General features: G+C 44.2%; 1 protein-coding gene across 4 annotated transcripts in view; it reads right to left on the bottom strand.

The window, feature by feature from the left end:
• Positions 1–458: 458 nt before the first annotated feature.
• LOC137875738 (LIM domain-binding protein 2-like) overlaps positions 459–15,403 on the bottom strand; it is a 20,724-nt gene continuing 5,779 nt past the window's right edge. Inside the window, exons 3-6 of one of the 4 annotated variants that reach the window (XM_068715224.1) lie at positions 12,163–12,289; positions 9,636–9,689; positions 8,724–8,857; positions 459–2,377 (exon numbers count right to left, since the gene is read on the bottom strand). In XM_068715224.1, the coding sequence (XP_068571325.1) occupies positions 2,147–2,377; positions 8,724–8,857; positions 9,636–9,689; positions 12,163–12,289 (546 nt within the window). In that variant the 3' untranslated portion in view covers positions 459–2,146. Of the gene's footprint in view, positions 2,378–8,723; positions 8,871–9,635; positions 9,690–12,162; positions 12,290–15,403 lie in introns of all 4 variants that reach the window. The other 3 variants (XM_068715223.1, XM_068715222.1, XM_068715226.1) reach the window with 3 other exon arrangements.

Genomic DNA, 15,403 nt, shown 5'->3' with positions numbered 1-15,403 from the left:
AAATAAAGAAATATAAGCCCAGGTTCACCACTAGGCATCATCTTCATCACATTCCAGGACTTATCTAGGAACCCAGTCAGTGAAGTGTGAATACTGGACCATGATGGACCGCATTCTAGTTTTCTGAGCGATCTTTGGGCGCAAACATTTCTATTTCGTCTCTTCTTTTTCTTTCTTTTACAATTAATTTCTCCCAAAGATGATCATTGAATATCAGCAGAGGGTGGCAGCTCTAGAAAGCTTTTATTTTGGAGGGACTTTACGGCAACACGTTGGATCTCTGAACCCTTTTATAAGCAGGAACAAGAACAATAGAGCACAAAACAACAATGTCACTCTAGAAATGTGGTTTCCTGAAGTGTTTTCCGATGGTTTATCAGACTAAATCACAGTCACTAGTCAATCAATGAACGGATGATATCCACACACACGATGCATGTAACCAAATCAAATTCAAGTCCTTTGTAAGCACGGTTTATTGGCACACATAATGGTAAAGCATACATACCAGACATCAGATATGACACTGAACACCTCTGCTATATAATGTACAAATGGTGTCTAATAATACTAGGCTCAAACATATTTAGAAATGTGTTAGCTTCCTTACAAATGCACAAATAAATACCCATAAGATCCAATTGTATGAAGACACATGTCTCTGTCTTCTTGCCCATTTTCAAACAAAAGTCCAACAAAAGAGATCAGGGATATATTATCGATTCAATTAAAGATTAAAGAATAGCACAAATACAGGGACTGTTTCTGTGGGGTGGATGGGATTTTAATCACTGTGTTGCTTTTAAAATGTAAAATTAGTTTTCTCCTCGTGTCACACAATCCTCAAGAAATATGACTTAGTGAGTGTTGACTGTGTGGCTTTGGTTCTGCACTAGCTCAAGAGGTCAGGAAACAGTTTGGGTCTCGACCGAAGCAAACCAGCGTCCATCCAAACCCACCCGACAGAAATCTGATCCTCCTGTACAAAACCAAACAGCTGCCATATTCAAACTGGTTTCAGTGGCTGATTTACAGTGGACGAAACAGATTCCACCTCTATTTACAGAGCTACACACCTCTTAACAGTGTTCCCAAACTGACCAACCCAAAAGGAAAATCAAGACTGATGTGTGTCGATTTTTTTTTTTTTGTGTTTTTTTTTTTTTAAAGTACATATACCAAACAAAATAAAAATCCTATAAAATCATGCAGGAAAAGGCTTTAGTATCAGTTTGGGAGTAGGTCGTTAAAGGGAGAGAAGTCCAATTTCCGAGGAGGGAAAAAAAAACGTAAAATAAAAATCAACATTAATGCATCGATGCGTGTCGGCAAAGTTCACATACTGATCGGCGCAAAATTACAACGTGACTGCAAAGGATTCTGAGAGAAGCAAAATACCAATAAGACTACGAACACAATCAAACCGGTTTGCATGAAATCACAATCTGTGACGACCGCAGTAATGTGGAAAACAAAACGATCGTAGTACACGACTTTCCCTCGTTTGAATCGGAGTCCGTATCGGTAGACAACTTGTATTTCCTCTTAATTGGAAATGGAAATAAAACGGCAACAGCAGAAACAAACCGAGAGCCGACGGAATTTCCAATAAAAATGCAATTTTTCTCAAACAATGTTTCATTTGTCTCCAATGTGGTGAGATTCTTCGTGGGCTCTGTTAAAAAAACCACCTTGACTATTTAGTTTGTTGTTGTCGTTCTTCTTCTTCTCTTCTCCGCTCTGTCGACTGTCAGCTGTAGTACTCCAGACCAGAGCTTTGTATCTGAGGGAGAATTTGAGCCGCAATTGTCCACCGGAAGAAAAAGAAAAGAGAAGCCTCCGCCGTGGTATTTTTAAATTACAGTTGCTTACAACTTATATGCAGTTGTTGTCTTTGACATGTGGATAGTGCTGCCATTGTTCTCCGAGATGTTACGGTGATCCAGAGAAGAAGAAAATACCCAGAATATTTTTGTCTGGACATGTCAGTGGTGAGTTTGCAGATTCTGATTCAGTACAATGTTTATGAGGCGCAGAAGCACCGCCCTCGGGGGGGGGGGGGGGGGGGTTAAAAAGTCCAGTCCACATGGAGTCAAGGATCTGTCGTTTTGCTCTTCTTCTTCTTTTTCTTCTTCTTCTTCTTGTTTTACTGCGAGGGCTGGGGCGCCGTGCTCTCGGGCTTGCTGTCCTGGGCGCCGGGCGGTTTGCTGCTCCAGGGGGCGCTGTTGCCCAGAGCCGGGGAGCCGTTGAAGTCGTCCTCGTCGTCCAGGCCGTTGGTGGCGTCGTACTGCGTGTTCTCCAGACGGGTGATCAGACGCTCATCCTCGTCCCCGAACTCGCCGCCCATCAGGGTCGGCTCGCCGACCACCATCACGTCCTGCAGGAAGGCAGAGAGACGGAGAGCAAGTTTACAAACTGAAGAGGAGGAGAGGAAACCAGAACCGTTGGTGCACACTGTTTAAAAAGTTATTTAAAAGCTTTGTATTCACGCATAATCAGGTCAATGTAACATATAATACTTAACCACAGTACACTCACACCCTAACAATCCTCTCAATCATCATTTTAAATGTTTTTAAAATCAATATAGACATCTTTTAGTTCCATTCTCAAAACAGAAACCGTTCACCCTTTTATCTTCTAAATGAATTTGCTTGTTTCTCTCATTACTAAAGACACTTTCAGTTCATCTTACCACTTTTGCATTTTTAACTCAACTTTAAAACTGGTTTCACAAATATAATCCATTTTCACACGGGCACCCGTGACGTGTTTTCAGACCATATTTAGCCTGGAGGAGACTCCAAATTAATATGCTTAAAGTGAGAGAGAAATTACCAGAGAAGAAATTAATGCATATCTGTTTCATCTAATTCTGAGAGCAAATCACCATCTGAATATCAAGTGAACAAAAAAAAAGGCCGTACTACATTTGCATTACTTCAAATTGATGAATATGCATGTCCTCAAATATTCAACCGCCTTTTTAAAAGTGAGGTATGAAACTACAACATCCAGCAGAACGTCATTCAGGAGCGAATGAGTCGACAGCTGATCTATTTCTGTTTGTTTACAACGTTTTTATGTTACCCGACTGAGCGAGGAGCGCCACAAACCCCCCCAAGATAGGAGGTGTGTACACAGACCCCCTGCTTGCAAACACTTTGTGTGTGAGTGTGTGTGTGTGTGTGTGTGTGTGTGTGTGTGTGTGTGTGTGTGTGTGTTGAGACGTTGGTGTATCCAGTGAACCCATCCCTAACGGTCGACCCTTCTCCAAGCACTCGCTGCGAATGAAACCTGAAAGCGGATTCCCCGAGCGCTCTGCACCCGCCCCCCCAATCAATACTCATCATGTAAGACATATTTCACTGAGCTGGTCCTCTCACAGCGGGTCGGGGGGGGGGCAGGGATTTAGCCATTATCCAGCGCTCTCTGTGCGTCTCGTGATCAAGTCTTCGGAAGGACAGTTTAGTCGTTTTGTATGCATGTTTTCAGGAGCAAACTCTTCATGAACAAAGTGAATATCTGTCGACGAATAAGCTCTGAATCATGGCTGTATTTGTGTGTGTGTATTTGTGTGTGTGTGTGTGTGTGTGTGTGTGTGTGTGTGTGTGTGTGTGCGCGCGCTGGATCTCATCTCCCTTTGAACTGACCGGGGGTGTCTCCCTGCCGGCGGGGGCCCCGGCGCCGCCCACCGGTAACCTGGGAAGAAGCTGCACGGTTAACTGGAGCGCACGCTTCACCGGCCAAGTGCGTCAACGCGGCCGTCTCCGCAAACAAAACGTGCGCGACAAAACGTGCACGACAATCGTGCGCGAGCACCGGCACACAGACCCAGATCTCTGCACGATCACACAGCTGAACTCCAACACAGTCAAAAGCACGATTAACCCGTTAACCCTGTGTGTGTGTGTGTGTGTGTGTGTGTGTGTGTGTGTGTGAAGCTCACGCACACGGAGACAAACACACACGATGACTCCCAGCAAGCACTGATGCAAACAGACAAACAAAACTAGAACTTAGCACACTTCAAACCGCCGTTAGATGAAGAAGCACAAGACGCAGTTTATTTATCGAAGACGTCCCCAAAACCCCCCCAGCGACCACTTCTACACCCCACTATGCCTTAATCAGGCTAATTAATTTAGGTGAGCTTTTCAACTAAATGACAATATCCACACTGATTTGTCAATTTGCATAGCTAATTAAGTCATTAGCTAAAAACGTGCTGATTGCTAACAAGCCATGCACTCACCATCTGTTCCTGTGAGGAGGCCTGTCAACCTACCTCTGGCCAATTTTGGGCCAAAAAAAAAAAAAAAGAAGGAGGAAATCCCTCAGACGATAACAGCTGGTGGCTAGTCTGAGACTGGGGAGCGCTAATTGTGAGCTAATTAATACCGTCAACTCGTCTACTCATCTCGTTAAGAGTTAGCTTTAGCGCGAGCTAAGCGGCGACGCTTTGAATGGGATGTCGCATGAACGCCTCCCTGCTCCCTGCAGCCACTGAACCGTGTCATTAGCACTTTGTGTGGTTTTCTTTTAAACGGGGATCAGCAGCGAGAAGCTCGGAGGACATGTTTGCTTCTCGTGCCTCCGACACAACAAGTGTGAATTCATAAAGAAGAAGAAGAAGCGGCGGGAATATGGCGGCGACAACGGGGCCGGAAAACAAAAAAGATATTAAAACGATTTTAATGAAGTTCAGTCGTCCCTCTCGTCCTCCTGTATTTAGGCAGACAGAATCTACAGTTTCTATATTGTTCTCATGGTTTGTTTGTTGTTTATTTATTTATCTTTTTACTTCATGCTAACAACAAAAGACAACTTTAAAGGACAAACCTTTTGTCTGTCTCTAAATGACTGAAAAACAAGACAATTAAGCAGCGATTATCAATGATTCTGTATAAGATGTTACTCACCCAATAGCGAAAAGAGTCAAAAGTGCATTTGTTGTTTGACCATTTGGTTCTCCTGTGAGTATTTGAGCACAGATCGGTGTGTGTGAGAGTGAGTGAGTGAGTGTCTGTGTGTGTGTGTGTGTGTGTGTGTGTGTGTGTGTGTGTGTGTGTGTATGTTAATGAAGGAACATGTTACCCAGTACAGCAGTGAGGTTCATCAGATGCTTGTTACTAAGATCAATGCTTTTGGTCTTTTTATGGGATTTGTGGACAATAATAAAAACATAGAATACACCACTCACTACTCTTAAATAACAAATAAAAGACTTGTAGTAAAGTTTTGTCACCGTCTGAATAAGATGACTAGGATCAGGCTCTTCAGTAAGCAACATGAGTAAGACTCTGTCTGTAGATACTCAAGATCATCTGAGTCTAAATATTTGAATATTTGAAAAAATAGATTATTTTTTTTCCATCTCAGCTCAAAGGAGAACTTCAGGGATAATTACGGGTTTAGTCTGTAAAATGATGACTGACTGACTGACAGACGGACCTGCTGCCAGAGGCCCGCTTGGTTAAAGAAACACATGTTTCGACACTTAAATCGGGCCGATAGAGGTCAGTGTTGCTCATTCTATGAGGTCCCCCCCCCTCCCCCTTCACATACACACAAACACACCACCCCCCCTTCCCCCCCGCACCTTCTCTCCTCCAGCCGCTGGTAACACCCCCCCCCCCCCTCGGTCCACTCCTTATTGTCATTGGGCTCACGTAGGCTCGAGCTCAGCCACAAACGAACAACTTCTCAGACAAAGACAAGCAGCCGCACAACATATGTAACCAGCATGTTACCAGCATGTTACCAGCATGTCACCAGCATGTTACCAGCATGTCACCAGCATGTCACCAGCATGTCACCACCACGCCGCCGCTCTTTAAGAAGCGTGTGGATGCACGGCATGAGTGGGATGGGTGATGCGTGTGTGTGTGTGTGTGTGTGTGTGTGTGTGTGTGTGTAAGGTGGTGGTGGAAGGAGAGGAGGGGGGGTGGGGGGGTCAGTGGTGGAGTAGAGTGTGTGCATGTGACAGAGGAAGGGGCTGGGGGGGGGGGGGGGGGGCATTGTATACAGATATCGGTGATAATGAGAGCTGGCACAGAGCCAAACTGCCTTCTAGGGAGAAAACAATTGCACACACTGTGTGTGTGTGTGTGTGTGTGTGTGTGTGTGTGTGTGTGTGTGTGTGTGTGTGTGTGTGTGAGAGATGTACATTATGAATGTGTGAGATGGAGAGAAGGAGGTAAGAGAGGAGGGTGAGGGCAACAAATCTGGAACGATGACGAGACAGCTCACCACGAGACGGTGCATAGAGGGACAGTACAGAGTGTGTGTGTGTGTGTGTGTGTGTGTGTGTGTGTGTGTGTGTGTGTGTGTGTGTGTGTGTGTGTGTGTGACACCATTAAGTACCGAGCAGATGAACAACCTCGACCTGGAGAAACAAGTCCACCCAGTATTTAGATGAACACACAGAGCGTCTACAACTTCTACAGCGTCCCTGTATTCAACGCTGTCTCCTAAAGTACGTCTTTCATTTGTTTTTCTTGCAACATTTGTATTTTGTAGCAACTAAAGCATGAACAAACTTTTCTATGGTTAAGTTTAGGCACTTAGGGAAGTAATGTATTAATGGTGAAATATTGAAAAAGTGTCTTGCAGCACCACACACAGACAGTGTTCTCTGTATTTAACCGAAACCCAGATCTTTAAAGAACTTCTCAAACTAACAACACACTGAGGTCTGCGGTGTTAAAGGAGGAACATTATCAGGAAACAAACTACAGTATATCAACGTCTCTTCTGCTGGGCTGCAACACTGAACACGCTGTGAGTCTAGAAGAGCATCAGCATGCTTCAATTCCCCTTTAAGTAGAATGAACAACGTGAACTACACACATGTGCCAACCTGCAACCCTTCAGCGCTGCAATGACCTGTATCACAACACAACAACACACTGCTGCACCAGCGTGGCAACAGAAGAGTCAATTGGATGCCGTAGTGTAAATCCAGTACGGTGCATAATGAGCGGTGTGTGGAATAGGTAAGAAAAGCAGAGTCTGTGCAGACAATACACTCACAGAGGCATCAAATCCTCCAGGGGAGAGGCAGACATGTGGTGCAACACTCAGCTGTTTAAGAGGCTGTTTAACCTCTAACTGTGTCAAGTGGGCTGTTAGGGAAACACGTAGGAAATCAGACGCTGCGGCGCAGCATGCAGAGTCACAGAGAGAGACGCTTTAAAGCGTCCTGTCGTCATCCAGGTTCATCCAAATGATGCGTTACTGGATATCAGGGAGTCCACTGCTGAGGCAGCGCTGCTGAACAGTTCACTAGAGTCTAAAGCAGGAAGAAGAAGCTAATAAGATGGTCCTGAACTCATTTAACTCTTCTGGTTTCACTGTCCCGCGTCTGCAAACAACACTATCACAATATATATATGTAATATATATATACTATATACATATATTCAGTACTTTTTCAGAAAGAAGGAACAAAACAACTTTACTTTCAGCACTTGAGACGACAGCTGAGTGTAAAAAGATACGATTTGAAACAAAGGATTCATCTAAAAAGTTTTCACATGTGTGGGAAACAAAAGACAAAAGTCATTGTTAAGTCGAAAAATTAAAATTTGAGAAAAAAACTAAATTGTCTCGGTTAATTAAACATCAAAATCATACATTTAAACATATTTTTGACATTTTTTCCCACTTCTGGAACGCTGCACATCTGATTTTATCCATTATTTTGTTATTGTGTTGCATTTCTATCTATTTCATTTACTGGAACTATTAAAAATCTCACATTTACTGCTGCTGTTACAGTAACAGAACAGTTTATTGCTCAGAAATAAAACATCAGACCTCACGGAGCTAAAATACAGTCATTTATTGCTTTTTATTGTCGAGCTTGAGTTCTCACGGCGTCACTGGAGCAGCTGAGATTTACACATCGCTCACTCTGACCACATTCACCAGGTGCTGCTGCTGCTAAATGACCAAGGAGGAAAGTAGCTGTAGTTTAGCTCCACGTGAAGCGTTTTGAGTATGGTGAAAGTCCCGTTTTCTTTTTATCAGACAGTATTATTTATACAGTAACAGTCCTCTGGGCTCACTGAGTTCAGCGTCTCGGTCAAGGGCATCGGAGGTGGCTGAGAGACGGCCACTCTCCACACCCACGTTCTCCCATTTGGTGCTAATTCAACGAAACCTTTAATAAACAACCTCTAGGCTAAAGCCCCTTGATGAGCAGTGGGGTCAGCCGGGTCTGTTTTTAAACATATTCAGAAGTATATTCATGTCGAGTACGTGGAAAGAAAGAGTTAGAAAACGTAACGGAGAGCTGCTGACGGGACACCAAAGGTCCTCTTTTATTCACCTTCTTTACATGCTGTTTATGAATTTAGCCGTTCTTGCGCTACTTTCTGCTTTGATGATTTTTAGTGTCGTTGGTGTCACCCTTTATGAGGCTTCATGTATTTTCTCTTTGTCTTTCTGGCGACATGTTTTCACACAAGTCCCTTGAGGTTCCTTTGTCTCTCTGCACAGATTTGAGTTTCCTCTCTACCCTCTCCTCCCTGGTGTTTCTTTTTTCTCTTTTGTGCAAATAAATTAAACCTAATAGCTGCAATACCATCAGGAATACTGCGTGTCTGTGTGTGTGTGTGTGTGTGTGTGTGTGAACCTGCAGACATGCATGTAGAGCCATAGAATAAAAAAAGAAAAGGTAAAAAAGAGGAGGCAAACCGAGTGGAGCTGATGCTTACAGGTACCTGACTGGAGAGGCTGAAGTTGGTGGCGGGGCTGCGTTTCTTGCTGGCGGTGGTGCCGGCGCTGTTGGCGCTGCTGGCCGAGTTCTTCCGTTTCCTCCTCTTCGTGGTCGTCTGTCGGGCAGGCTCAGCTTTGGCGCGACCAGCAAAGAGAAACAGAGGCAATGCCAAGAACATAATGCATACAGACGGAGACAAGGTGTAGGTGTGTGTGTGTGTGTGTGTGTGTGTGTGTGTGTGTGTGTGTGTTTCAGGTCACAGACGGACGGCATCATATGTAGAGGCACAAAAAGCCTGCAGACAGAATTGTGCAAAAGGCTCATAAACATCATGCACACACACACACACACACACACACACACACACACACACACACACACACACACACACACACACACAAAGACATGTTAGAGACACAGTCCACACTGATCCATGCTTTGTTTTCTTCAGAGGTCTCTGAGAGATCTCCCACGACATGCACGAGTAAGAAAGAACCCGTCTCATTTGCATAAACGCTCCACAATGGACCCCGATGCTCAACGTTAATGTAGATTTGTTAATGATTTCGTCGCTGCAATAGCAGGAGCCAGATTAGAAGCGCTCTTCAGGCAGAAAGCACATTCCCGTTTGTCTTAGTGAACGTGCAAATACACTACAGGTCTCATTTGCTGAGCACGAGTGTGTGTTCATGTTCTAATCATTTCGTTTTGAGCCACAGAATTATGTTCTTACATGCATTAATCTGTCGTATGCAACCTGTTTGTTATGTTGCAGGTATTAGTGCTGTTCTGAAACATGCAGATGAACTCGCACACACAAAAAAACAACATGGATTTCAGGGCATTCCGGAGAGCAATTTAAAGTGTTCGCTTTCCTAAAAGACAACAGACGGCGTAACAGAGAAGATACCTTTTTTGGGATTTGTGGGAAATATTTCCGTTTTGAAGTTCTGTGGGTGTCCAGCTGTAACCAGAGCCAGACTTAGTTGTGTTCTATTCAGGAGGTTTCATAATCTCTTCAACAACTTCAGACAGAATGAGACCAGAGATGACAACAGAGAGCAGGAAGAGACATAACTGAACTTTCAACCGGCTGCAGATGCTGCTTTACACTACCGGGAAACTTGTGCTTAGATGAAAAGATGTTTTCCAATTATGAGTTATAAATAATTCCTGAAGGTGCAATTAAATCACAAGTGAAATCATTATTATGAAAAAGATACAGTACACAGGTTAAACAGAGATCTTGTTGTTTCTAGTATTTACTAAATAATCTATGTAGTGCATAATTTATGAACACAAGATTTAGCAAATTCTGCCAACATTTGTTAGAAAATCATTCCCTTTAATCTCGAGGGGAACAAGAAAACACGGCTGTGATCTTCAAACAGACGACTGAAAATGAAATATATTTCTTCGAGGTTCTTGCTAATCACACCGAGGGAGACGCTTTCATATTCGGCTACAATAAGCACCGACTCATGATACAAACAAACCAAAACTATTTATCAGAAGCAAAACAATAAGGTTTTTTTTTTCCTCTTTTGATTCCTGACTTTGACAGACGTTTGAGCGACTCTATCGTCAGAGACAATCACTTCTGTTATCCGACTGGTTTCCTTCAACGCTGAACTGGTGACGCACTAAAATCACTTCCATTTCCACCAAAAGGACTTATCAGAGCAGAAACGCGCCCGTCGCTTCCTTCCTGGCAAGAATCCCAAACCAGTTTCCAAGCTGGAGAAGAATTGCAGGAAAGGAGGAATAGCACGCCGCCAATGAGGGAAAACCGCAAATCCTGCAAACCTCATGTGAAAATACGGACAGATGGACTGAAGCGGTCCTGAAAAACAGACGGAGGAGGCCTGACGGAGGAGACAACGCTACACTGACACCAACTCGTGTTTAAAAAGGTGCCATGAAGCAACTTGTGGGTCAAAAAACAGCAAACCAACCAACCCCAGAACGATAAAGCTGCATATTATATCAATCTACACATAGTAGATGGGATAGTTTGGATTTTTTAAAGTGGGGTTGTACAAGGTACTGTACTTACCCATTATCAGTGTATTACCTATATATTTATATATGCTCTACCTTGAAGAACTGTTATCTACGCTCTCTTCACGACCACCAGACTCCATTGAGAAAAACAGTCATTTTACCGTGCAGAACACGGGAGTTGCCGGTTCTGCCGCCGCCTCGATCTGTTACTGTGTGACTTTGGTGTTTTAAAGGGTTAGCTTGGATTCACCAAAGTCACACAATAACCACAGACAAACTAACTCATCGAGGCAGAGTAAGACCTGCAGCTCCCGTGTTCCGCAAGGTAAAATGACTGTTTCTGTCAATGGAGTCTGGTGTCTTTGAAGAGGGCGTAGAAAACGGCGTCAGAAAGACTCTGATGGTAAAGAGGTGAAACTATTCTAAATATAGTGTACACTTAAACTGATATTGATTATTTTAACAGCAGTGCATTGCTGTTGTCTGTTTCTCCAACTGTAGTTCATACTTATTCTTATTGTAAATGATAAGAAAATCATACGACACCACTTCAAAAAACCCAAACCATCCCATTAAGCTGTTTCTCATTGATCACATATAGGATATAAAACAGCAGCACACATATAGGTTTTCATCTCCAGCTCTCTTTCCATGGACACAATTACTCATCAATACAAGAGCTTCTTTTTTTCTCCTCACACTTTATATTCAGAAAATGCTTTCCATGTTTTTTTTTTTTTTTACCCCCTCTCTGTTATTTTTTTCGTCTTTCTTTGAAGACGAAGTCGACACTGGGGAGCCGCCGGCCGGGGAGCTGGATCTACAAGTCTGATTACAGCCGGCACTCTTAATTAAAGTTACACAGGTCTGAGTCAAAGGCTTTTTGACTGCTGTTGGTTTTTAAAGACATCTCGTCACGCCTCGCTAAGCATTGCTGTAATTTGCAGCCACTCCGATGTGTCCAAAAAAAAAAAAAAAAAAACTCGGCTTACTCTTCTTTTTTTTTTTTTTTTCTTTCCCCAGCTTAAGACCGCACAGCCAATTTAAGTCTGGTACTTTTCAGAAACCGCCCTTAAAACATCAATCACAGAGAGCTGAGGTTGAGATTCAAGGGGCAGCCCTGAATCCCCATGGATTTCACACACCTGACAGGCAAAACATATGTAAGGGATTAAGACATATCATGGCAAATTTGGAAAAAATAAATGACGCAAAAAAAACACAGTCGGAGAAAATATATCCCAAGTAAAGGAAGTCAGTTTAACCTCAGGAGAGGAAACGATTAACGCCTAAAAATAGATCTGCAACGTTCTCCAAGATGAATTTGCGTCATTTGAAAATCAGAAAACCTCTCTTCACGCTGGTCCAGACTTGTGGGTTTCCGGATCTGTCTCTTTAAACGGGTCGCGTGTGTTTCAACGGTAGGTATTTACCTGGTGGGGCGACCATTCTCTGCCATTTCTGGAACAGGCATGTCTTGAGGCAGTCCCGGGGGCTGAGGTTGTAGGTCTTGTGCCTTGACATGAGCTCCTGCATGGGCTCCAGGATGACACACAACTGCTGACACAACGGGAAAAAAAACAGGGTGCTCAATTAAAGCAGATTTGTTGAACATGGCGATGAGAGAACAGTGTGTCAAGATAGAGCAAAAACACCGAGACCGCTGCTCAATTAATCACCCGACGACTGACTTTGAGCGATTAATCGTTCCGTAAATCTACTTTTTATAGACACTATTAATAAAACACCTTTAAAAAAACAGGTTTATTGTCAAGAGCTTTAGAGAGACAGAGAGAGAAACATGTGCATTTTAATATGAGCAGCCTTGTCATGCGTCAAAACACGCCCACTTAGAAAACACAGAACAGCCGCTTGTTCCCACGCTGAACACCGACAACATTCACTCTGGAGGAAAAATGTGTAGATCTGTGGTGATCAGCAGGGAGAGGAACCAGGGGTCAGCCTGTCGTCTTAGATACATCAGGCTTAGTTTATCTAGTTAACATCTGGATAACATCACCGCTCAGCCAGCCCTGCTTTAATCCAGATGCGTGACGGTGCAGCCGCAGGACGCCGATTGGACGGTTATGATGCCGTTTTACTGCCGGACCAATCGCAGAGCAGCACTGAGATCAAGCTGCCCGCCTCCTCCCTCTTAACGGTCGTGTTTCTCTTCCTGACTTTTCTCCATCTTGGACATTTGGACCATTGAATCCACTTGACTCCCGCAGCATCTTTCTTTTTTTTTTAACTTGGTTAAGGTTAGGGAACGATGGAGGTCACGGGCGAGAGGACGCCGACGCTGAAGAGACGGACAAGGAGAACACGCTAGAAACTCACGCGGTAAAGGTCGTTAGTAAAGGTCGTTAATCTGATGCAACAGAGGGTTCGGCCGACCGGGGCAAGCGGTCGATGTGGTCGCTGTTAGCATTCCCCGTTCAGAGTGTGATGTAAGGTCAGAATTTACTGGAGTGAAAGGAGGCGTGGGTTTACTAACTTGCTCAAGGGCACTTGACAGTCGTTACTGAGAGAAAGGAAGACCGTTAATCATTCGCTGCATGCTCACATGATCTCATCTGACCTTCAGCATCCCACCACCCCGACGTTTCCGGAGTCAAATCTAATCAACATGCTCGTCCCGTCTTCGGCCGTACTGTACAGCAGCTCGGAGGTGAAAAGGGAAAACAAGGGCGGGCATCGTGTACTGTATATATTACCTACTACCATGTGTTCGGAAGGCTTTTACACAAATCACCCGACAACCCCAGGAATCCTAGCAGACACGTTTCATCATGATGGATATTCAAACCAGGGATGTTCACCGGTCCCGGGTTTCAAACTAGGCATTCTAACAGCCGCGGCCGCTTACTCCAAATGACTCCACATAAACACAGTAATGTCGGCTCCCCGCGTCGGGACGCCGGTGTTTTGTTGCCGTGCAGCTCGAGGTAAAGTGAACATCCCTGTAGCAGACTAATCCCATGTTCTCCTCTGATAGTTCCCTCCTGACACAGTAATATCCCTCCTCAGCTCAGCCAACAAGCCCTGGCTCTCAGCCTGAAAACAAGGGCTATTTTCAGGCTGAATAGTAGGAAGCCCGCAGCTCCGATACATAGAAAGGCTTAAATACTCCAAATGAAAAGAAGAAAAAAAAAAGAGATAGTGTGTTTGTGAGAGTGAGAGAAAGGCCGGTCGTAACCCCCTTTGCCAGGAAACAGTCGGTCTCTTTCGGAAGGACTGATAAACGCCGGGAAAGGCCAGGGACACATTACTGCCAGATTAATGTGAGGAAAGGGTGTATTTTACTTTGACATCCTTCGATAACAGTAGAGGGGAAATATGTTTTGCAAAGTGTGCGATGTGATGAATCTAAAGCCGAGGTGCACGACATTCGAAGCGGCAGGATCGCTGTGCGAGTCTTGAAGTCGTTGTGGTTTTGTGGAAACAAGAGGGTCACACGTGACCAGATTCTTCATCTGGAATCCCCGATGAGGTCTCCAAACTGAGTCACGGATGACACGCCGCGTGGCGTTGTCGTCGGCGCACCCGTTTCCTCACAGCTAGGCTACAGGCGAGGCCTCAACCGACGTCCCGCGCTCTCATTGGCTGCGGCTCGCCAACGGACAGATCCAGTCGTTTAGCGTGCGAGATATCCGGAACGCGTCGGCAGAGCTCGGGCGCCGGAGTGCGAGCGCCACGCCAAGCGCGTATTTGCCTCTGATCTGGGTCTTTTGTCCGGGAAACAAACTGTCTGCGAGCGGAACATTAAAGCTGAAGTCGTGTAGGAATATTTTTTGGGGGAAAAAAATGTTTGTCAGACTTTTCCGTGATCTCGTCTTTTCAAAACAGTAAATAAAGAGAAAGAGTCGAAGAGAGTGAAAGTGGATATTGATTTGTTTTAAGGGTCACAAACAGGTTGGGAACCACTGCTTCATTATACAATGATGTCTTTATGAAACTCTGGATCTGAAACCAAGCCTTCAATTCTTACGTCTTTCTTCTTGAGGCTCTTTAAAACTCACACAATGCAAATTCAACAAAGTAAACATTATTGCTTTTAAACTACTCGTGGAATAATCTGAATCCCTCATTAAGGTTAATGTTTTTAAGTTAAGACCACTTAGTGCTCTGGGGAAAAGTTCCTAATTTAGCAGATTTATGTAAAATATTTCAGGTTTAGACCAACTTGCGAGTCATTTCAACAAACTAACCGTTGTTCAAAAGCAAAGCCGGGTCTATCTAAACACCGACACGTTGTCAGCAAGCAGAAAACACAAGGAATGATCCTTGTTTCAATGTTAGGTTGTGCTCTGACCATCTGAATCACCGAAATAAAGAACCAACAGAAGCCAAATCTATAAGTGTGTAATTACAGATACTTGAATTATGCCCCCCCCCCCCCCCCCCAGAAGCATTACAGTTGCTCTCCGTATAGAAAATCATTGTTATAGGAAAACAAAAACAGCCACCCTCTCCGTCTTTCTTCACTCAGTTAATATAAGCAGCCGAGGTGCCGTTCCCTGATTCGCGCGCCATTTCACAATTATGAGTCTCAACAGGGAGCGTTCATTAATGTTATGCTAATTTTCTGTATCCAATTAATTCTTCTCTCTCCCCGTCTCTCTCTCTCTCTCTCTCTCTCCCGCTCGCTCTTGTTCTCCCATTTGGAAATCG

The sequence above is a fragment of the Cebidichthys violaceus genome, unplaced genomic scaffold, assembly GCF_023349555.1.
Source record: "Cebidichthys violaceus isolate CVI_PGR_0920_01 unplaced genomic scaffold, fCebVio1.0.p SCAF_2, whole genome shotgun sequence".
NCBI classification, from domain to species: Eukaryota; Metazoa; Chordata; class Actinopteri; order Perciformes; family Stichaeidae; genus Cebidichthys; species Cebidichthys violaceus.
The sequence above is the reverse complement of the archived record's forward strand: the minus strand, read 5'-3'. Positions and strand labels throughout refer to the sequence as shown.